At 38.3% G+C, this 23,476-nt stretch overlaps 1 protein-coding gene and 1 long non-coding RNA gene across 2 annotated transcripts in view; both read left to right on the forward strand.

Annotated features, from left to right (window-relative positions):
* The window catches only part of LOC134806465 (uncharacterized), a 320,640-nt gene that overhangs the window by 106,122 nt on the left and 191,042 nt on the right, over positions 1–23,476 (forward strand). The window lies entirely within an intron of this gene.
* Positions 39–23,476, forward strand: part of LOC134806452 (uncharacterized) — a 31,166-nt gene continuing 7,728 nt past the window's right edge. Inside the window, exons 1-14 of the mRNA XM_063779733.1 lie at positions 39–203; positions 735–838; positions 1,335–1,461; positions 6,368–6,445; positions 7,679–7,798; positions 8,570–8,722; positions 9,631–9,753; positions 10,842–10,985; positions 11,746–12,075; positions 16,188–16,351; positions 17,246–17,343; positions 20,123–20,303; positions 22,373–22,466; positions 23,304–23,417. Coding sequence (XP_063635803.1) covers positions 123–203; positions 735–838; positions 1,335–1,461; positions 6,368–6,445; positions 7,679–7,798; positions 8,570–8,722; positions 9,631–9,753; positions 10,842–10,985; positions 11,746–12,075; positions 16,188–16,351; positions 17,246–17,343; positions 20,123–20,303; positions 22,373–22,466; positions 23,304–23,417 — 1,911 coding nt within the window. The 5' untranslated portion in view covers positions 39–122. The remainder of the gene's footprint in view (positions 204–734; positions 839–1,334; positions 1,462–6,367; positions 6,446–7,678; positions 7,799–8,569; positions 8,723–9,630; positions 9,754–10,841; positions 10,986–11,745; positions 12,076–16,187; positions 16,352–17,245; positions 17,344–20,122; positions 20,304–22,372; positions 22,467–23,303; positions 23,418–23,476) is intronic.

The raw sequence follows: 23,476 nt of genomic DNA on the forward strand, positions 1-23,476 counted from the left end.
TTGTGACCTTGAATTATTAGCAGCTGTCAACTTTAACCAAACCGAGTGAAGAGGTGAAGAGTTAAGCGAGAGTCGTAAAAATGGAATTTTCAGTTTTGTATTAGTATTCCAAGATTTTCACGATGAGGAACGTTAATCCTCATCTCTTGGAAGACAAAATGGACGAGGCGGTGACGCACTACATCACCCACCAGCCCAGTGAAGTGAGTTTGTTTTCATGCTTGTTGACACGACAAAAACCATCTCGGTTTTAGATCTGTACCGTACATGATTTCACTCTTATTTTATCTTGTGTTTGGAATTCAGCTATCCATTTCAATATTCATCTATAACTCATGAAACCAGATGGTTAGAAATGTCATTTGTATATTTTAAATTTAGTGAAATGCTAATGATATTGAGGTATTTTGTATTCTGCTCAGTGTTGTTTGTGAGCTACATTTAATTTATTGATGTAACTAAGCTTTTCTATTATTATATTTTGATCGTTTAATATAGTATTAGAAGCAACTGATAAATAAGGGTTTGGTTTCCCAATACAATTCTTTTGTTCTGTTCTTAAAATGAATGCATTTTGTAAAGATAATGTTAGTCAGTGGCTGAAACTTCGCTAGACTGAAGTATTTATGAAGTAAAAATGTGAAATGTAAAATACATGTATTGAGTGTAGTGCTCTGCAATTTATTGATGTAACAGCTTAAATAAAATGTTAATTATTGTCACGTTTCTTCTAGTCCGTTCATGTGGATGCAAACACACTGGCACTGAACATACAAGAGGATGAAGGCAGCAGAGTTGTGACAGTCATGCCACAGAACTTCAGTCAGCAATTGTGCCGGTATAGTTAAATTTATATGATCAAAGTTATACAGTAAGAAAGAAAAGTGACACTTGAAAATACATATTACACGCATTTAGGATCAAATGAAGGTATTAAAATGATTTCCAGCTTGCTGGGAATTAATTTTTCGAAAAAATGACTGATCAATGTTACTCACAAGTGAAGTATGAAACATATTGCCACAGATCCTTATATTGTAAAAAAAACCTTATCTAAATCATATCTGGCCCCCCCCACTGGAAGGGATCGGTCACTTTTTCATTAGTATAATATATGACATCTATTTAATTTTGTTTGAGTTTTGAAAAAGGTAATGTTCATAATAATATAATAAAGTTGTGGAACCTGCCCCCTGCTGGCGGCACCCTAGGTTAGGTTATATAATAATATGTTTATACGTATATTGTATTGTTTTGGAAGTGTTTTTATATTTTTCTGAGATCCGATCTGAGACCTAAAATGGATAATAAAGTTGCATTAAATTTTTCCGCAGACAAGTATCAGTGGGGGAGCACGTGGAAGGGTGGGGGGAAGAAATGCTTGACCCGGACGGCCGGCTAGCAGCCATCGTGGCACAGCTCGCCAAAACCGGAGCCCAACATTACCACCCACCACATAAGGTAACTTTTGTTTCTCTGACTTTATTCTTAAGGTGCAGGGGGTCAACCAGCAGTTTTGGAAAAATCGTAGTGCTGTTGGTTTGATTTTACGGTTGCCAAAAAATATGAATAGCAATTGAGGCAAAATTAAAATAAAATCAATGTGCTGGAGGATATTCTTCAAATCTCCATTACATAAATTAGGTGTTTTTTTATTTACATAATTAAATATACAGAGGTATTACAAGATAAATATTAAAAAACCTAAAGTTGCCTGGGACATCGTCCCCAGAACGCTTGCGTGTTTAGGTATTTTATATAAAATAAAATAAAAAATACACCATATACAGGGTGTCCCATAAGTGACACGACACAGTGACACTGGAGGTAGACCAGGCCAAGAGGACCCAAACCAACTTAACATGACCCCAGTAAAAGTGGCACGGTTTTCAAGTTATTGCCAAATTAAGGTTTTTCATGAATTTTGACCGTTTTTAACATTGTTAGTGCCAGTGTGCACTCGGAAAGGTCTCGAAGTTAGTTTTTTTTATGTGTACGGCATCATGAATAGTTGATTAAGATAACAGAAGAGGTATTTTATCGATAAACATTGTAAAATGCAAAAAAAAATACCGGTTTAATCTTGAATGAAATTCACAGCGAAACATTAATTTCGACTTTGACCACCTGTCGTGAAAAAAAAATACTAGAAAAGTAATGAGCAAATAACGTCAAGCTATTAAGCATGTTATGCAGATTCAAAAATGGTATCATACATGTACCTTTCCGTAATAAAATAAGAATTATGATCATCTTTCGAATGCCTCATAAAAATTAGGTTAAAACTAGGAAATCTGCAATCCGTTGCTACTTAGTAAAAATAACGATTTAATGTTAAGATATCTCATTCTGGATACAGAAATAAAAAATCGCCCATTTAGTATTTGCCGAATGCCTAAAAGAAAGAGATGGAAAATGCTTATCTCCCTTTTTAGGGGTATCATTGAGTTGATAAAGGTTCAAAGAAAATAAAATTCAGGTTGAAGTTTATTTGATTTATTAAAATAATGTTACAGTAGATGCTCGAATTGTTTTCCCCGGGCTCGTATGCACGCTTGGCACCGTCTTATAAAATTTCTCGTTAATTTCCTTAAATTAATTTCGGATATGCTTCGTGCTGCCTCGAAGACACGCCGCCGTAGTTCCTCTTGGGACCTTATTGGTTTTGAGTAAACTTTATCTTTTAAGCATCCCCAATAAAAAAAATCCAATGGGTTCAGGTCCGGGGAACGCGGCGGCCATGCCACTGGTCCCAATCGGCCGATCCATCTTCTTGGGAATGTCCGTGTGAGGTGGTCGCGGACGTCGCGAGCGTAGTGTGCTGGGCAGCCATCTTGCTGGAACCACATCCTCCGTCTGAGTGCGAGCGGTGCGTCTTCAATTAAGTCTAGCAAACCGTCTTGCAAGAACTGCAAGTAATTTCTCCCATTCAAAATGGCTGGCAACTCGACCGGTCCTATTATTTGGCCATTGAATATTCCCGTCCACAAATTAATTTTAAATTGGTGTTGGGACCGGTCTTCTTTTTCCTCGTGTGGGTTTTCAAGTTGCCAGCTATGAATGTTGTGGAGATTGAGATACCCATCTCTTCTACACGTAGATTCGTCGCTCCACAAAACTTCATTAAAAAAGTTTTCATTTTCTCTAATTTTTTGCAGCATTTGTCGGCAAAATGCAACTCGAGATGCGTAATCCGTCGGAAGAAGTGTTTGCACGCGTTGGATATGGTACGGATGATATTTGTTACGTTTTAAAATTCTCTGTGCTGAGGACTTAGGTACGCCAGTGCGGCGTTCAATCATTCGTACTGAAATTTCTGGCTCTCTCCGTACCATATTTAAAACCACGTTGTCGTCAATAGTCCGGGGTCTTCCTTCAGCGTTAGCTCGTCCTGGCATTCTGCCATTGCGTTATGCATTAACAATTCGCAAAATAACTTCGTGATTCGTGGCATTACGATCTGCATATCTTTCATTGTATAGTCTTGCAGCTAATCTTGAGTTGTAAGTGACATTCCCTCGATTAGATACACGCCTAGTTTCTCCATAAATCATGTGCATGTCACTGTACTCACGATGGGTGTAATTGTTGCGATTTGCCATTGTAGTGGAGTAGTTCCACAAAACAATTATCAGTGTCCAAGAAGAGGGCAGAGTCGTCGTTTCAGTTCCACAAACAGTCCAAGTCAAAAAGAAATCAGAGTCCAGTTGAATGCCAAGTCGATTTGTTTAGGAACACAGAAACAGAGGTGCAAAGACAACACAGGTGTTGCACGAAACGCAAGGTAACGAACTAGGTTTAGCATTCCTGAATGCTTACTAGAGATAAGGATGACAAAGTTGTGCAAGCGTGGCTTATCCCCACTCCTTTTGTTTTTCGTAGTGATAAGCCCTGGGATATTCCCAGGTAGCAGTCGACCGTGCGACAAAGTCGAGATAAAAAGAGCGAGATAGAGCAAGTGGATGTTATGTTGTCTCATTCTCCTGACCTTTTGAGAACGCGGACTCAAAACCAATAAGGTTCCAAGAGGAACTACGGCAGCGTGTCTTCGAGGCAGCACGAAGCATATCCGAAATTAATTTAAGGAAATTAACGAGAAATTTTATAAGACGGTGCCAAGCGTGCATACGAGCCGGGGGAAAACAATTCGAGCATCTACTGTAACATTATTTTAATACGAGGGGCGTTCAAAATATTCTCGGTATTGATATCTTACAACCTCTTCTAAAATTTCTTTCGTTACTGGCCGCTAAGGTTTATTCGTTGACATTAAAAAAAAGTATAATTCGAACCGAGATGTTCTTTTGTTTTTCTGCAATTGCTGAACAAACACGGACATCATGTGCGAATTGACAATGTTAACAAAATTAGAACATCGATGCGTCATAAAATTCTTGACAAAACAGGGTAAAAATCAAAAAACCATAAAAGAGGAAATGGATTGTGTTTACCGCGAGTCTGCTCCTTCTTTATCTACCATTCAAAAGTGGTCAAGCGAGTTTAAACGTGGAAGGGAGAGTATTGAAGATGACCCTAGACCTGGCCGGCCTGTAGTAGCTACTTCACAAGAAAATATAGATAAAGTGGAAAAACTTATATTAGAAGATGGTCGAGTGAAAGTAAAATCTATAGCTCAAGTAACCAATCTCTCTATTGGTACCGTACATGATATTATCCATGACCATCTTAATATGTCAAAAGTAAGTGCAAGATGGGTTCCGCGAATGCTGACTCGGCTTCAAAAAGACATGCGTGTTGCTTGTTGTTCCGATTTTATTGACCTGTGCGGTGAAAATCCTGATGAGGTGCTGCAAAGAATAGTTACTGGAGATGAAACCTGGGTTCATCATTATGACCCAGAGAGTAAACAAGAGTCCATGCAGTGGCACATTAAGGATTCAGCTCATCCCAAGAAATTCAAGGTCATGCCTTCAGCTGGCAAGGTCATGGCCACGATATTTTGGGATTGTGAAGGAGTATTACTAATCGACTATAAAGAAAAAGGTGTCAGTATCACAGGACAGTACTACGCTAATATTCTACGTCAGTTAAAGGATGCAATCAAAGAAAAGAGGCGAGGAAAGTTAACCAAAGGTGTTCTGCTTCTGCATGATAACGCCCCCGTCCATACTGCTCATATTGCCAAGGCAGCTATTGTTGAATGTGGGTTTGAAACTGTTACTCACCCACCGTATAGCCCGGACTTAGCCCCCAGCGACTTCTTTTTGTTCCCCAATCTTAAAAAGGATCTGCGTGGAAATAAATTTTCTGACGATGAAGCATTGAAGGCGGCAGTGGAGGAGCATTTTTACACCAAAGATAAAAAATATTTTTATGAGGGATTAAAAAAAATAATTGATCGATCTCTTAAGTGTATGAACATAGGGGGGGAGTATATTGAAAAATAAAAATATCAAACTTTTCGTACTTGTTTGTTTTCATTCTCATACCGAGAATATTTTGAACACCCCTCGTAAATCAAATAAACTTCAACCTGAATTTTATTTTCTTTGAACCTTTATCAACTCAATGATACCCCTAAAAAGGGAGATAAGCATTTTCCATCTCTTTCTTTTAGGCATTCGGCAAATACTAAATGGGCGATTTTTTATTTCTGTATCCAGAATGAGATATCTTAACATTAAATCGTTATTTTTACTAAGTAGCAACGGATTGCAGATTTCCTAGTTTTAACCTAATTTTTATGAGGCATTCGAAAGATGATTATAATTCTTATTTTATTACGGAAAGGTACATGTATGATACCATTTTTGAATCTGCATAACATGCTTAATAGCTTGACGTTATTTGCTCATTACTTTTCTAGTATTTTTTTTTCACGACAGGTGGTCAAAGTCGTAATTAATGTTTCGCTGTGAATTTAATTCAAGATTAAACCGGTATTTTTTGCATTTTACAATGTTTATCGATAAAATACCTCTTCTGTTATCTTAATCAACTATTCATGATGCCGTACACATAAAAAAAACTAACTTCGAGACCTTTCCGAGTGCACACTGGCACTAACAATGTTAAAAACGGTCAAAATTCATGAAAAACCTTAATTTGGCAATAACTTGAAAACCGTGCCACTTTTACTGGGGTCATGTTAAGTTGGTTTGGGTCCTCTTGGCCTGGTCTACCTCCAGTGTCACTGTGTCGTGTCACTTATGGGACACCCTGTACAATAAAAAATATACCAGTGATAGTTATCCAATAAGTGTATAATTTCCTTTTTTAATATACTTTCCGAGATTGTACTGTAGCTCACATCACACTTGTCATCTTGTATAACAACACAACCCTGACATAATTTATGATCACTGGATCATATGTTTTGATGAATTCCAATGATATTTATTTTCAGCTAACCTCAGTGAGGGGCGATGTGGAGTCCTCAGTTATGTTAGACGGCCAATTAAGGCTTTTCAACGCGCAAACTTTGGTGAGTCTAATATTATTATACGCATTTGTAAAGGCATTCTCTTCTTCCTCGCGTTATCCCGGCATTTTGCCACGGCTTATGGGAGCGTGGGGTCCGCTTGACAACGAATCCCAAGAATTGACGTAGGCACTAGTTTTTACGAAAGCGACTGCCATCTCACCTTCCAACCCAGAGGGGAAACTAGGCCTTATTGGAATTAGTCCGGTTTCCTCACGACGTTTTCCTTCACCGAAAAGCGACTGGTAAATATCAAATGATATTTCGTACATAAGCTCCGAAAAACTCATTGGTACGAGCCAGGGTTTGAACCCGCGACCTCCGGATTGCAAGTCGCACGCTCTTACCGCTAGGCCACCAGCGCTTCACCATTTGTAAAGGCATTGATTGTATAATATGTGTAAATTCTAAAAAAAAATCGTACCTTCGAATTTGACAGCTGAAATCGATGGCGCCATATGTCTTGTGGTAATAAAATTACGGGGCCTTACAGCTACATTGACTTATAGCTGTAACATTCCAAGGATGATTTTTTGTTAGTCCTTTTATTGGCTTTTATACTAATGATAACTCTTTTGTAAAAACTTGTATACCTAACTATAAAATAATTACCTTTACAAGTTCCGTTTCTTTGACATCTACAGTTCTACAGCAATATATTTCATAGACTAAATCAATGGTTTAATTTTGAACAAGCAGAAACGTCTGCGCACGATGCTATTAAACTTAGAATAAATTTAAAAGTGGAAAATTTAGCTGCTTTGGGTGAGACTTGAACTCACGGGTCACGGGAATTAGGGTCCCCTAGACCAGCGGTCGGCAACAAGCGGCCCGCGGGCCGCAGAACCTCTCGCTTGCGGCCGGCGAGCCTCCCTGGCTATTTTGTGTGTAATATTGAGACAAATGTCTGCTAAACTCACAAATATTACCAAAGTGCGGCCCGCGTCAACTTCGTTAGCTACTATGTGGCCCTTGGCTGCTAAAAGGTTGCCGACCGCTGCCCTAGATCCATATGTTGGAAAGATTCGCTGGCTATGGATGAGGTCTTCGTGGCTCAATTGGCAGAGCGCTTGAGTATCGATCCAAAGACCATGAGTTCAAGTCTCACACAATGCAGTAATTTTTACACTTTTAAATTTATTCTAAGCTTAGATCAGTGGTTCTAAACCCGGTGGTCTGCGAATTTATATCGTATTACTTATAATGTTTACATCAATATGTCTCTGTCACGTTCAGGACCAGCAGGGTGACTCGATAGTTGTGCAAATGCCATCGCTGCCGCCTTTACCACCGCTGCAGGAGATGAAGCGGTGCTCCGACACTGACTGGTTCAACAAATCCAAGAACAACATGAAGGTATGTCGAACTGGGAACTGGACCTTTGTCGGTACACTCTTTACCGAGTGGCCATTATCGGTTATTACCTATCAATAGAGAGATTAATTGTTTAGGAAGGGTTAGGTGTCATAATTTGTTAAGATTTTGTGTAACCCGTGCGAAGCCGGGGCGGGTCGCTAGTAAATTATAAATTACCCCAATTAAATGTATGAACAGATAATATAATACAAAATTTATACAAGTTATGCATCATTAATCAATATTAGACTTTAAGTTACAGGTGAGTACTATATACCATGGTATAATAATGACCCGGGTATGTCCTTAAACTACGTCCAAGACCATCGGTGGACGGGCAGCAGCGTCCCTCAAATTCGGTGTACTCGACTGCGATCGCCAACCCGCCTGCCAAGCGTGGCGATTATGGCATACACCCCCCAATGGGGGAGGCCTATGTTCAGCAGTGGACGTCTTATGGCTGAGATGATGATGATGATGATAATATACTCCGCCTGGTACTCTCTTCCGACCACGTGACTGACACAAGCCTACGTCATCATGCGACAGCGCTATATGATAATATGCGATAGCGCTATATAAAGTGGCAATGTTATTATGACGTAGGCTTCTGTCACTCTGGGAAGAGAAGACCATGTTTTATTACACTATGCTATATACTACATAGGTATAGTGCCAGTTTTCTTGTCAAACTCGATGCAAGATTGTTTTCTTAGATAATTCTTTACTATAAAGTCACTACTGCTATAATAGTCCCACAAATGTCCACAGACCAACAGCGTGCTAGACTCCGAAGGCCAAGTCCTGGAGTTGTCAGATGCGTCGCCGGGCCAGAACCGGCAGCCCAGCAAAAAGAGCCTGCCGCACAAGAAGCGCATATCCCGGAAACTGAAACGGAATACCGGCAACACCACCCCGCAGCAGGTCAGTGTTTTGATTATTATAGTCTGTCAAACCATTTCCGTCAGTAGAAAATAACGGCAACTAAAAAAAAAATTAGGTGCAAAGGGTCCCATATAAAATTTGAATTTCGCGCCTTTTTCTACTGCCAAGACCTTGTTTGACAGGCTATACTAGCACAATTTTGACTAATTTCAACTGACACGGGACTTATTAATTACTTTTATTTATTTTTTTGACCTGACGTTTCGAACTTGACATTACGTTCGTGGTCATAGGCAGTCACGAACGAAAGAGAACGAGAGAACGTAATGTCACGTTCAAAACGTCTGGTAAAAGTAAACGATATAAGAATAAGTAGATGCAGTCTAAAATAAATACAGGGTGACCTTAGCCATTGGACAAACCTGAAATCCCACGTAGGGTTACTTCTCAGAAATGCTCTAACGGTAATATTCTTTTAATTAGAACAAAAGATTAAAAATAAATTATCAAACAAAAGTTATTTCCAATAATCGACAACAAAAAGAAACATACTGTATTAATCATTGGCAGTGCTTTTGACTTGACAATTTGTTTGAAAATGTGCGGCAATGATGACATTTGTCAAAAGTCATAATCTTATTAATGTCATAAATAAAAAAGATAATCAAAACGGTCGAAGAAGGTTTCATACTATTTATTACCTCAGGAGCTACTAACACATACAGGTCCAAAGTAAAAAAATCGTAATTTGTTAATTTCTTCGTAACCGCTACACCGATTGTTATGATACTTTGTATACTGGTTCTAAATACCCTAATGCATATGTACATTTCGGCTTTGTCCAATGGCTAGGGACACCCTGTATATTGAAATTGATATTCGGGGACTTACCCTTTCTTTTAATTCCCGTACATGCTCTAAACACCTAATTATTACTATTTTCGCAGGACATAGTAGTAATCAGCTGCAACGACGAAGTGCAACAGGAGGAAATACTCCCGGACAACTATGTGACTCAAGTGCAGCACCAAACACATCTCGCTGATGACGCACACAATATCACGCACGAGGTAACATTTTCCTCGCGTTATCCCGGCATTTTAAATAAATAAATAAATATTATAGGACATTTTACACAAATTGACTAAGTTCCACGGTAAGCTCAAGAAGGCTTGTGTTATGGGTACTCAGGCAACGATATATACACGATGATTTTTAATCGGTGATCAGGAACCAATTTTTTTTATTCAGTTATCGATGGCGATCACATTTAACTATGAAACCAACTGCGAAATCGTGAAAAAAAAATTAACTCTCTCATAGAAAATATCAACATCGGACCAGCCCTACTGTATGAAACAGGCAATTTTTTTTTGGGATTTCGAGGTTGGTTCCATAGTTAAATGTGATCGCCATCGATGACTGAATTAGAAAAATTGGTTCCTGATCACCGATTACATTTCTTGGTGTATACCTAATATAATAAATACATAGACAATAATACATAGAGAATACATAGAAAACAACCACCACGCCACATTTTGCCACGGCTCATGGAAGCCTGGGGTACGCTTGACAACTAATCCCATGATTTGACGTAGACACTACTTTTTACGAAAGCGACTGCCATCTGGCCTTCCAACCCAGAGGGGAAACTAGGCCTTATTAGGTTTAGTCCGGTTTCCTCACGATGCTTTCCTGATGGAGACAGGAGCCATAGGTGCTGTGAGATGAAACAACCCAACCTAATTGTGTTTGGGGTTTTTATAATTGTCTCGATGAGTATTATAGTTCGTTTTTTTTAGCATTAGAAATAAGATAAACAATCTTGATGTGTCTTTTAATTGAAAAACGCTTTTTAAAAATCAGTAACTATTACTTATGAAAGCAGAAGAATATAAATAATCGTATTAGATTCATAATTATTATGTACATATTTGCCGTAACTTATTTTAATATGTGTTTTTCAATTAAAAGACACATCAAGATTGTTTACCTTATTTCTAATGCTAAAAAAAACGAACTATAGTTGCATGTGGAAAGAAAAGTACAGTCAGCGATAAAAGCTTGTACCAAAAATGAAATTTTTGCCAAAAACTTAATATATTCTAATTGTTATTACAACTACTCACTTATTTAATTAATTTTGTGATAACAGGTTCGGCCAGTGCTAATATGCTGCATATGCGGCGAGTACTACGGCGAAGAACAGCTGAAGTTCTACCAGCATCTCAAGCAGCATTATGAACCACACGCCACCATCATTATCGAGAACCCTGTGTCTGACTTAGGAATAGATAAGGTACGAAACAAGAGGAATTATCACTACACCTTAGCCCCTTACTCCATGTAATAAATAAATATTTGTTTGAACTTTAATATCTGTCAATAGAGTTAAATATCATATCCGCCATATATAGCTTCGTATGCAGTAAGGGGTTAGGGCTCATTTAGACGATGCGAGAACTCGCATGCGAGTTTCATTACATTGCGGGTTTTGATCGGTCGGTTGAATTGGACGTAACCAACAGTCCGCAATGTAGCTAAAATCGCATGCGAGTTGGCGCGCCGTCTAAATCAGCCGTTATAAAACAAAGTCCCCCGCCGCGTCTGTCCGTTTATGTGTATGCATGTTCGCGATAAACTCAAAAACTACTGAAGGGATTTACATGCAGTTTTCACCTATCAATAGAGTGATTCTTGAGGAAGTTTTAGGTGTACATTTTGTTAACGTTTTGTGTAACCCGTGCGAAGCCGGGGCGGGTCGCTAGTTGGTTAGTTAGTTTTCCTTGTTTCGAAATGTGCAATATTTTTTTTTATATAAATATTTTTTTAAGTGATTCGAAACCTATAAACCTAGAATATATTAATGCAGAAGTGGTCGACATCAAAATCAAAGTGATCAATATTTAGTTAGTGGAAACCGTTTTCTCCCAAAATGGAAATTTCATCAAAAAATTACCTAATGTCAGGGGCTATTCTTCCCTCTTAATGTATTAAATTCCTGTTTTTTTAGAATCTACACTGACTGACCACCGTTATGATATTTTTTTCTGTTTTAGATGACCAACACGTGCATAGAGGACAATGTGGCCAACCTACCAGACTCAATAGTCGAACTATCTTTAGAAAACACCGTCCCGAAAACTATGTACCAAACGATGGACAAACACATCCTGTACACATCAAGCGACAAGACGCTCCAATACTCTAGTAATAAGCTCCAATATTCCATGGCAAGTATGGATAAAGAGGTGCCGAGTAACGAAGTGGAGAAAGCGGACTTGTATGATACTCTGGATAAGTTGGAGATGTATAATTGTATGAAGTGCAATAAGACTTTTAGGAAACAGAAGCAGTGTGAGGCGCATATTAAGGAAGTACATGGGAAGGTAAGGCAAATTACCGTGCATTATGTTTCTTTCGTCTTTGACTTTGACAATATGACCAATATCAACTATAACACGGGACTTAATCGCGTTAACTCTTTATAATCCACAAGGGTGTCAGAAATTATGCAAAATTGAACCCTATCACTTTGAAACACAGTTCAAAATCATGTGGGAAATATATTCCCTCTGCCTTATAGGCATAAAGGCTTAGGTAATAATGTGTAACCAATATATGGATATGACCAATAATTGGACAAGTAATGGCTAATTTAGAAAGTGCGACCGAATGATTATTTGGAACTAAGACGCATATAAAAATGGGTCTTGTTTGGACTTGTTTATTTGTTTATTTTATTTTACAATTAGCACTAACAGTTAAACCTTACGTACTAATCGGTGTTGTGTTACTTATGTCTAAAGGGGCCCACTGATTAACAGTCCGCCGGACGGTATCGGCCTGTCAGTTAGAACAAAATTTTGACAGTTCCGAACAACTGACAGGCCGATACCGTCCGGCGGACTGTTAATCAGTGGGCCCCTTAACATGCAGACAGGTACTTAATTAAGATGGATTAAATTACAATATTATATGGGGGATAAAATTAATTACAATTGCAATAAAAATAAATTACCATAAATTACTATAAATTAAATAAAAAACAGGTACACTTGTGTAACTTTTGTAATATTCTAACTTGCGCTATGAATTTGATGTCGGTTTTTAGCGAATATTCTGTAGGACCATTCCACGGGCTGTCCCATACAAACGAATTTTATTTCCTGTGCGATTATTTTTCTGTGCATATTTTTGACCATTTGTCATAGAAAAGGAAACTCTTATACCTGCAAATCTTCAGAAAAATCGCGTTTGTACGGGACAAACGGTAGACAATTTCATGGAATGCTCCTGTACTATCTGTTAACTACAAATAAACTAACTGAATGGCCTAGTTTTTGTACAAAAAGTAAATGTATTTTTTTATAATGTAAAATGTACGCCTTCGCTGCCTATTAACATAATGGGATTGGAGCTGGAATCGTTGCACGCTCGCGGCGAACTCGTTGCGCACTCGTGGCGAACTCGCTGCGCGCTCGCGGCGAACTCGTTGTACACTCGTGGCGAACTCGCTGCGCGCTCGCGGCGAACTCGTTGCACACTCGTGGCGAACACGTTGCGCGCTCGCTTTCAACTCGCTCGCAAATCGCTAGTGTCATAGCGCTCACTAGGGTGTTGCTTATTTCGTCGAAATTGAAATTTTCTATGTCTCACCCCCTTAAATTGTTCTATTTGACTAAAAAACAAATGTGGATTTTTTTCAGAATATTCAATTACTTACGTTTTAGGGGTTGCTACCGAATTTTGAAAATTTGGACCCTCCATACAAGATTTTTTTTTTGTTTTTTTTTCTCGTATTATTTTTTATGAGACAACGGGTCAGGGTGGGGAGAGGGATGTGCAGTTTAACATAAAATATTACCACTATTTTTTTAAAGCTTATTTTGCGTGTTTTAGGCGTTCTAAATATTGATTCTGCAGTGCGCACTCCTAAAACAGGAATAAATAATTGGCCAAGCACGAAGTCAAGACTACGGTGTTCAGAGCACCGTTCCCTTTCTCTATACGCCTTACTAACTCTATGTGCTCTATTGTGAAAAAAAAAAACACAACGACAGTGAAGAACGGAATTCTTAATTTGAATTTTTTCAGATACTCTGCAATAATAAATATGATTCTTACTGGGCACATTGAGATAGTCAATTGGTTGGAAAGCCTGTTCGAAATTTAAACTTATTTGCAATATAATAAGGTTGTATTTTGTAGATCTCTCTCATACTTATAGTAGGCTATTCAGAAAAAAAAATATCCCACAAAAATAAGCAAGCAGAATTAAACTTTGTATCAAAGACATAAGTCATAAATTTCAATGCCAAAGTTTTAACTAAGGATCTTTCTCGCTAAAACTACTTCCTAATATGAAATGACCAGTGTAAGCATCAGTTGGCTAGCCCTAAGCAACCAAAGATCAGGCTGCAGTTGAAAAACTAATAAAGATAAAGTTAAGCTGATAATTTTCCCGCCGTCTCCATGCTTCTTTAAGTTGGGTGTTGACTGGTCAGCTGCCTGTTAGCAATAGTTTTCGCGAAAATCGCCAGGACAGAGGTGAAAATTTTTGTATGAAAACTTGCAACTTTAAATGCATTTTTTATCGAAACTATTGCACTCTAAAATGAAGTCAAAATCAGTCCATCGACTCAATTTTTTGCAAGCTTTCTAATGGTACCCCACACGATTCTTACAAATAAAAAAAAACAAGCTACCCCTCTCAACCCCCTAAATTTCCCCCTAAAATCAGAAATAAGCAGTTTTGACTTATTCACAGTGTTAGTGATGGTACTTGCCATAACTATTCCAAATTTTAGGTACCTACATCAAACGATCTTTGAGAAAAACGCATTTAACCGATTTGCAAGACCGAAGTGATCCCATAAGAGCACCGTGAACAAAGTTTTGTACGGTGCTCTAAAAATATTTAAAAATATATATTAACTATACCTAGTATTGAATTACATATAAATAGCTTCCATATACTTTGACTCACAGTCTCACTAAAAAAAAAAAAAACATCATGTATGAAGGATCCAAATTTTCTAATTTCGGTAGCGACCCCTAAAACGAAATTAAAAATTCTGAAATAATTCCACATTTGTTTTTTAGTGAAAGAGAACAATTTAAGGGGGTGAGCAAGGACCGGAAAACCCCTCTTTACGCTTAATCCTATCAATTCGGTAACCCAATCGATTCGGTTACCTTATCATTCGGTAACCCTATCATACTGTTACCTGATTGTAATGGTAACCTTATTGAAACGGTAACCCTAACCTTTAACCGAGTTAATCTCAAAACCCCATCGCGATAGGGTTTTTGTTAAGGGTTTTTAACAGGTTTTCATTCAGTTATGGTAACCTTTATTATCGGCTGCTTACTGGTTTGCTACATTAAAGTAGTTTTAGTGATGTGCCGTCAGAACTAAAAAAAAATACTAAAAAATTTTTTATTTTATTTACTTTATTTATATTTTGTTGATTTTATTGACTTTATTTATTAAATTTATTTAATTTAATTTATTTATTTAATTTATTGAATTTATTTATTTTTTGAATTTAATTAATTTATTTCATTTATTTTATTTATTTTATTAGTTTTAATTGTTTCATTTAATTAATTTGTTTAATTAATTAATTTATTTATTTATTTATATATTTATTTATTTATTTATTTAATTTATTTAATTATTTAATTTATTTAATTTATTTAATTTATTTAATGTATTTAATGTATTTAATTTATTTAATTTATTTAATTTATTTAATTTATTTAATTTATTTAATTTATTTAATTTATTTAATTTATTTAATTTATTTAATTTATTTAATTTATTTAATTTATTTAATTTATTTAATTTATTTAATTTATTTAATTTATTTAATTTATTTAATTTATTTAATTTATTTAATTTATTTAATTTATTTAATTTATTTAATTTATTTAATTTACTTAATTTATTTAATTTATTTAATTTATTTAATTCATTTAATTTAAGTTAATTTATTTAATTTATTAAACTTATTTAATTTATTTATTTTAACTATTTTAGTTATAATATAATAATATTTATAATAAGAACACACCACACAGGTAGGTATAAAGATAAACAAAGGAAAGGCAAAAAAACTTGTTTGTGCTTAGACCGCCCATGCCAACCTCGGTTATTCAATAATAGGTTGAATTTAAGTGTGCGTAAAGATTACAATCGTTTGAACTGGTCAAAAACCTCATAATGAGGTAACTGAATAGACTGGGTTTTTATTTCGGTTACCGGTAACAGAGGTTAACTCGATCTGATACGGTTACCGAATCAAAGTGTTACCTTATTAAGCGGTTACCGTTATGGTAGGGGTTTTTATAAACACCTCTAAAATAACCCTATGAAAAACCCCGGTTAAGGTAACCGGTTCCTGTCCCTGGGGGTGAGATATAGAAAATTTCAATTTCGACGAAATAAGCAACACCCTAGCGCTCACACAATAAAATGTTGTTATTTACGTAACAGCTGGAGGACATGGGTGAGTTCAGCGAGCCCGAGGACCTGATGGAAGGGATCCACGTCGCCGTTGAGGGGGTGGAGCCCGCGGAGGGCGAGGCCTACGAACAGGCCCTACTTCCTCATCTCACAGTGGAGAACGGGACCGTTCATCAAGAACACGTTAGGCATTGGTAAGTTTTACTTCCATTTATACACATACTATAGTTCGTTTTTTTAGGGTTCCGTACCCAAAAGGTAAAACGGGACCCTATTACTAAGACTTCGCTGTCCGTCCGTCCGTCCGTCCGTCCGTCTGTCTGTCACCAGGCTGTATCTCACGAACCGTGATAGCTAGACAGTTGAAATTTTCACAGATGATGTATTTCTGTTGCCGCTATAACAACAAATACTAAAAACAGAATAAAATAAAGATTTAAATGGGGCTCCCATACAACAAACGTGATTTTTGACCAAAGTTAAGCAACGTCGGGCGTGGTCAGTACTTGGATGGGTGACCGTTTTTTTTTTTGCATTTTTTTCCGTTTTTATTTCATTATGGTACGAAACCCTTTGTGCGCGAGTCCGACTCGCACTTGCCCGGTTTTTTTAGCATTAGAAAGAAGGTACCTAAGCGATCTTGACATGTCTTTTAATTGAAAACGCTTTTTAAAAATCAGTAACTATTATGAAAGCAGAAGAATATAAATGATCGTATTAGATTCATAATTGTTACATATTTGCCGTGAGTTTATCGCGAACATACAGACACAAACAGACAGACGCGGCGGGGGACTTTGTTTTATAATGTGTAGTGATTTTGCGTTAGTAGTACGACAATCAAATATGACGTTCTCAATCAAACGGTACCACATTGTCGCTTGCCATAAGGCTATTCTGACAGGTTATTTGTGTAAAGATACAAGCAAATTTTGTCTAGTTAGCGACCAGCAGGTACCTTTTGATTGAGAACGTCACAAATAATAGTCATATCAGAACATATTGAGCTAATTTGCTTTTAAATTATTTAGGTGCTTTTTACGGTAATTTGCTATGTTTTATGGCAATGGTCCATTTTTCTCCGCCAGGTACATGCGCGGCAACCAGCCGACCGCGTGCGGGCCGGACGCGTACTGTCCGGTGTGTCCCGCGCGGCCGGAACACCAGAACGACTCGCAGCTCAAAGGTACTTCATAGATCTACCACAGAGGTCTCCAAACTTTTGGATCCGAGGGCCGTAGCCAAGCCTTCGGCAGGGCTTCCTTTTCGCGCATTTGCCTCTCCCGGGCCTTTGGAGGATCTTTGGCCCGCGGGCCGTCGATTGTAGACCACTTATCTCAGGCGGTTGATAAACATGTTGGGCGGTGATTTATTTATTTATTTATTATTCGGAGAACCAACAGCTATCAATTGTACAATAGTTATGTATATAGATAACAGAAAGCCAATTATAGGTTCCCACCAATAGCAACAGGTTAACAAACAAATGGTGGTTAGCACTAAATTTTATATATTTTATAGTAGAAGTTAATAGTTAAGTTTTGGGACTAAAATTGGAGGGAGTTTATGAGCTGATATTGACATGTGATGTGAGATTTAAGCTAATAAAACGGTGTAACTCACTAGTCACTCGGGTGACATGTTTCGGAGTATGTATGTCTCCATCCATGTAGGTCTCCATTTTCAAGCACATTTGCCGTGTATCGTTACAAGCACAGACCAACCCCTATAGACCGAGCTTATAGGACGACTCGCGGTCACCGCCCGTATGGTGTATAGGTCAAATATAAGATTGTTCGCGCGCCGCTCCGATCAGTTGCGCCCAAGGTTACGACCTGTTAGCAGTGTGCACGAGTCTAAGAAAATAAATCGTAAACTATTGAATTCATTGGGAAATCATGGGATATTGCAGCGTAAAATGGTGTGGCAAGTCATCTAAGACTTCTACTTACAAAACAGATGGAATAACATCCCACAGGAAAGCGAAATTCATTATTTCATTGAATAATGTTTCTTGTCCGCGGGGTTCATTTTATACTGGTCAGTAAGCAGAGGCGAAGTATGTCCGTCCCTTTTCGTCAACTTGAAAATGCAATGCGCTATCCCTTTCCCTTTCGACTAGTGATGTGACGATGATGGTTTTTCAGTTGCGGAAACTTCGTGCTTCGTCATACCGTATTGTACCATTTTAGACATAATATATAGGTAACATGTTGTGTAAGTTTTTTTAGAATCCTCTAGGCCAGCGGAGCAGTTAGGCCGCATGTCACGAGATGGACCTGATGATGAACTTCAAAGAAGTACCTACGAGGGAACTCGGTGTTGGTCTGTGATAGACATATGTTGTATGGGTTTTTTAGAATCCTCTAGGTGAGCAGTTAGATCTCATGTCACGAGATGGACCTGATGATGAACTTCAAAGAAAGTTCGAGGGAACTCGGTGTTGGTTTGTGATAGACATATGTTGTATGGGTTTTTTAGAATCCTCTAGGTGAGCAGTTAGGTCTCATGTCACGAGATGACCTGATGATGAACTTCAAAGAAGTTCGAGGGAACTCGGTGTTGGTTTGTGATAGACATATGTTGTATGGGTTTTTTAGAATCCTCTAGGTGAGCAGTTAGGTCTCATGTCACGAGATGGACCTGATGATGAACTTCAAAGAAGTGCGAGAGAACTCGGAGTTGATTTGTAATAGGCATATGTTATTGGTCCATTTGACTATGTTTTCAATACAACCTTCTATGACCTTAATAAAACGGACAAAAGAAAATAATTGTATGAGATTTTGGCGACACTTTTTTCTCGTATCGAAAGAGATTGCGATTCTGAGTGGAAATAATATAAAAATTCTAAACTTTAAAATTCAAGTTCTGGGTACTTTAAACAGAAATGCCCTAATATGTTAAGTAAAAAATTCAGGTACATTGTTAAATTACTTAATGAAATATTAAATTAATCAATAAGTATAATTATTAAGTAAGTTTACTCTTAAGTATACTAAATTGGTAACAATTTTACCACAATAAATTTCGATGTCACTGGTAGCAGTACCCACTACCTGTAATGAACATGTCCCATCCCTACATTTACACGTGTCAGCGCGCCATGTTTAAAACGACCAATCGCAACGCCGTGAGCGCCCCTCCCGCACCTCAGTCAGTTTGGTGATTTGCGTCGGGGTCAAAATGGCCAATATTATGTTTCTAGAGGCGGTGTTCTGTGGTTACAAGTGTTGGGTGACCCAAACCCGACTAAAACGACAGCGCAAGACCACACCCAATCGCTTATCTCATTGCGCGCTAGCGCGTGGCCTTCGTGAACGCTACTCATGCACCGTTAGGGCTTTAAGCCTTTATAAGGTACAGGGAATATATTTTCCACATTATTTTGAACTGTGTTTCAAAGTAATAGAGTTCAATTTTGCACTTATGCCTTATAAAGGGTTAAAATGGAGACCTAGGCCCTCCAAAACATGTCACCCGAGCAACTAAAATACGTGAGTTACCTAAACCGTTTTATTAGGTTATTTACAGATGTAGTGCATAATAATTTTCCATCGTATTTTCACGGAAACGTACGAACGTGTCTTGCCATTTCAGTCAGTCTCGGTACAAAAAGTACTGAGGTTGACTGAAGTAGCATGACAAATACGAACGTTTCCGAGAAAATACGATGGAAAACAATTATACACCACATCTTTAGTATGACACACGACAGTTTAAATTCAATAATGAGATTGATTGATTTAACCCACTTTAAAATCACATAACAGGATTCGAATCCAGAACGCCCAGCTTCGTGGGCAGTTTCCTTACTAAAGTTTCCTCTATAGAACTTGCTAACTATGTAATCAAACTGCCATATTGAAACTGTCACTGAATGATAATTTCAGCATGGCGATTTGTTTACATAGTTAGCAAGTTCCATAGTTACACTTTAATCAGATATATCTCAACGTCTACAGAGGAAGTCTTCCAAAGAATATTCGACGTAGAAGTGCCGGCGGCTGAGAACTCCAACTTCGCGGACAACATAATACCGGACACCGAGATACCGGAGGCCGAGAAACCGGACGAGAAGCCCGAGAAGGGGAAGAAGGGGAAGAGCTTCGAGTGCCCGCAGTGCGGGCGTGTGTTCCAGCACAGGTTTGTTTCGTTTTTATGACTCCGTTCATAAAACTAAAAAATGGAACGACGTAGAAGTGCCGGCGGCTGAGAACTCCAACTTCGCCAACAACATAAAACCGGACACCGAGATCGAGATACCGGAGGCCGAGAAACCGGACGAGAAGCCCGAGAAGGGCAAGAAGGGGAAGAGCTTCGAGTGCCCGCAGTGCGGGCGTGTGTTCCAGCACAGGTTTGTTTTGTTTTTATGACTCCGTTCTTAAAACTAAAAAATGGAACGACGTAGAAGTGCCGGCGGCTGAGAACTCCAACTTCGCCGACAACATAATACCGGACACCGAGATACCGGAGGCCGAGAAACCGGACGAGAAGCCCGAGAAGGGCAAGAAGGGGAAGATCTTCGAGTGCCCGCAGTGCGGGCGTGTGTTCCAGCACAGGTTTGTTTTGTTTTTATGACTCCGTTCTTAAAACTAAAAAATGGAACGACGTAGAAGTGCCGGCGGCTGAGAACTCCAACTTCGCCGACAACATAATACCGGACACCGAGATACCGGAGGCCGAGAAACCGGACGAGAAGCCCGAGAAGGGCAAGAAGGGGAAGAGCTTCGAGTGCCCGCAGTGCGGGCGCGTGTTCCAGCACAGGTTCGTTTCGTTTTTAGGGTTCCGTACCTCAAAAGGAAAAAAAACGGATCCCTTATACGTTCACTCGTGTGTCTGTCTGTCCGTTCACAAAAATGCGACTTTGTATAGACACAACAGTCTTGTTTTATTCATCCATTCGTGCATGGATGGATGTACATAGCTACAGCCTACAGGTTGAACGAAACGTTCATTGTATATGTGACACCTGTATCGGTATACACTGTATACAATCAGGGCCACTATTTTATTTTTTAACACATTAAGGGCCAATAACCCGACTGTCGGGTACACTGCTCGTAGCGACTACGCGCTCCATACGGCGAAACCGTGGCTACGCGCTACGAGTGTAAGCCGTAGCACTTAGTGGCAATGAATGTGTTAATGTGATACACACTAGTATTTTATACAATCGTGATATAATAGCGAGTTTTTCAGTCGAGTACCGTGTTTAGGCAACGAAGCTTGCTGAGTTGCCTAAGTAAGGTACGAGATTGAAAGGCTTGATTATATCACTATTGTATACAATACTTTTTCTACGAGTTAACTAAAATAACTAAAATAAATAATGAATAATACCATACTTTCTACTTCTACTACCTGACTTATTTTACTCAAGTTAACAGAAATAGTAAAACAGTTAATATAAAAAAACTACTACGTACATTTTTTAAGGTGCATTGTTTTCCTGTAATTACCTTACGAGAAAAAAATTAAAAATATAGTGTTACCAAAATTAACCCAATGCAATACTTAGTTCTACTACTGAATAATGAATAATGCAACACTCAATTTAATCATGTTTCCTGAGTAGTGGGCAACATATTTTCATCGCTGTCACTCATTTTCATTTAGTATTTTTCACAGTTTCACTCACAAAACAAAAACTTACTTTTACAAGTTTTCAAATTTGAATGCAGAGAAAATCTCGTAGGCGTCCATTGTGAAAAAAAGTTTGAGTTGGCCAACCAATCACAAAGCAGACGCGACGCAGCAGCGTGTTTAAGTAGACGGAAGTATGACAGATGCCGCGATAGTATTAGTTCCGAAACGCCATCGTTGGCTAATTTGCATTGAGTCGAGTCTCCTTAAACAAGCAATATTTTTTTATCGAAATGTATGAAGTTCTAATTTCAAAATTTTTGTAATTGACTAAACCGTATCGATAAAATTATATTAGTTGAGTCGGAAATGCCATAGACTATCCAACGTTAAAAAGTTTGAGGTTATAGAGTTGTATATGAAGTTGTAATACACAGATTATAGTCGATGAGTAGAAAAAGATATTTTCAGTCACTAATTCATTTCATAATGACTGACTGAATGACTACATACTGTTTTTCACTAAAAGTTCATAATTTGATGACAGATGCTTGGAACGTTTGTGTATGATAACATTAATAACCGCGCCCATTTGCAGATAATATGTATATCTAATATTGTTATTACAGAAACAGCCTGCTGTACCACGTGCTATCACATAACGGGAAGCAACATGTATGCCGCGAATGCAATAAGGGATTCTACACGTCGGGCGCACTAAAGGTACCATCGCCCACACTGGTTATTTATTTAATCGTATGGCATGCATGATTAGGCAATCAGAGAACAGCTTTGAGGTTGTTAAGCCAGGCAACTACGTCGGGTGTCAGGGCATCCAGATCCTCAGCTGGGCCAGGATAGGAGTGAAGAGGGCAGCGCCGCAATATGTGCTCAGTGGTTTGTTCTTCTTCGCCGCACTCGCAGAGGGGAGACTCCTTCCAACCCCACTTATGTTGGAAATAATTACAACGGCCGTGACCTGTTCTCATCCTGGTAACTGTACATCGGTGGGCCTTATGCTTTTTGTAATAAGGTCCAACTATGCACAATTAGGTGTGTTGCTATTTGTACTAACAGCTGTAAAATTATTGTTTTATATTGAATTTTTACTCGTTTTAATCAAGAGCAAACTAGACTAATGCAAAGGCCAAACCATTAAAAGGTTAAAGTTGGCTCTATTGAATAACTAGTGATATAGGGTGGTATTCCATCCGTCCAATTTATTTGTCCAATGTGTATTTTGTCTCACATTTTGCTTAATGAGAGAGTGAGACGCAATGGGATTGGACCAAGATATTGGACATGGAATACCAACTATAGCCGAGAGTTCTGATGAGCAAAATTTTAAATATATTTGTTATTTTTAGTAGTAGTAGTAAACACTTTATTGCACAAAACAGGTACATAACACAGAGAGAAAACAGTAAATGTGTACAAAGGCGAACTTATCCCGTTAAGGGATCTCTTCCAGCTAACCTTTAAGTAACTGAGAGATTGATTGATTGACTGATTGATTAATTTTTGGCGTTCAATAACAGACCTTATGTGTATGTCGTTTAGATCCACAAGCGGGTGCATAACGGCGACCGGCCCTATAAGTGCGAAGAGTGCGACCGCGAGTTCCGGCAGTGGAGCGACCTCAAATACCACAAGGTGTCGCTACACTCCAACCAGGTAAGAATGATTGAAGTGAAAACTTCTTTAGCGGCGCTGTGCACATTTTGTGATGGAGA

This window comes from Cydia splendana, chromosome 3 (genome assembly GCF_910591565.1).
Source record: "Cydia splendana chromosome 3, ilCydSple1.2, whole genome shotgun sequence".
Taxonomy (NCBI): domain Eukaryota; kingdom Metazoa; phylum Arthropoda; class Insecta; order Lepidoptera; family Tortricidae; genus Cydia; species Cydia splendana.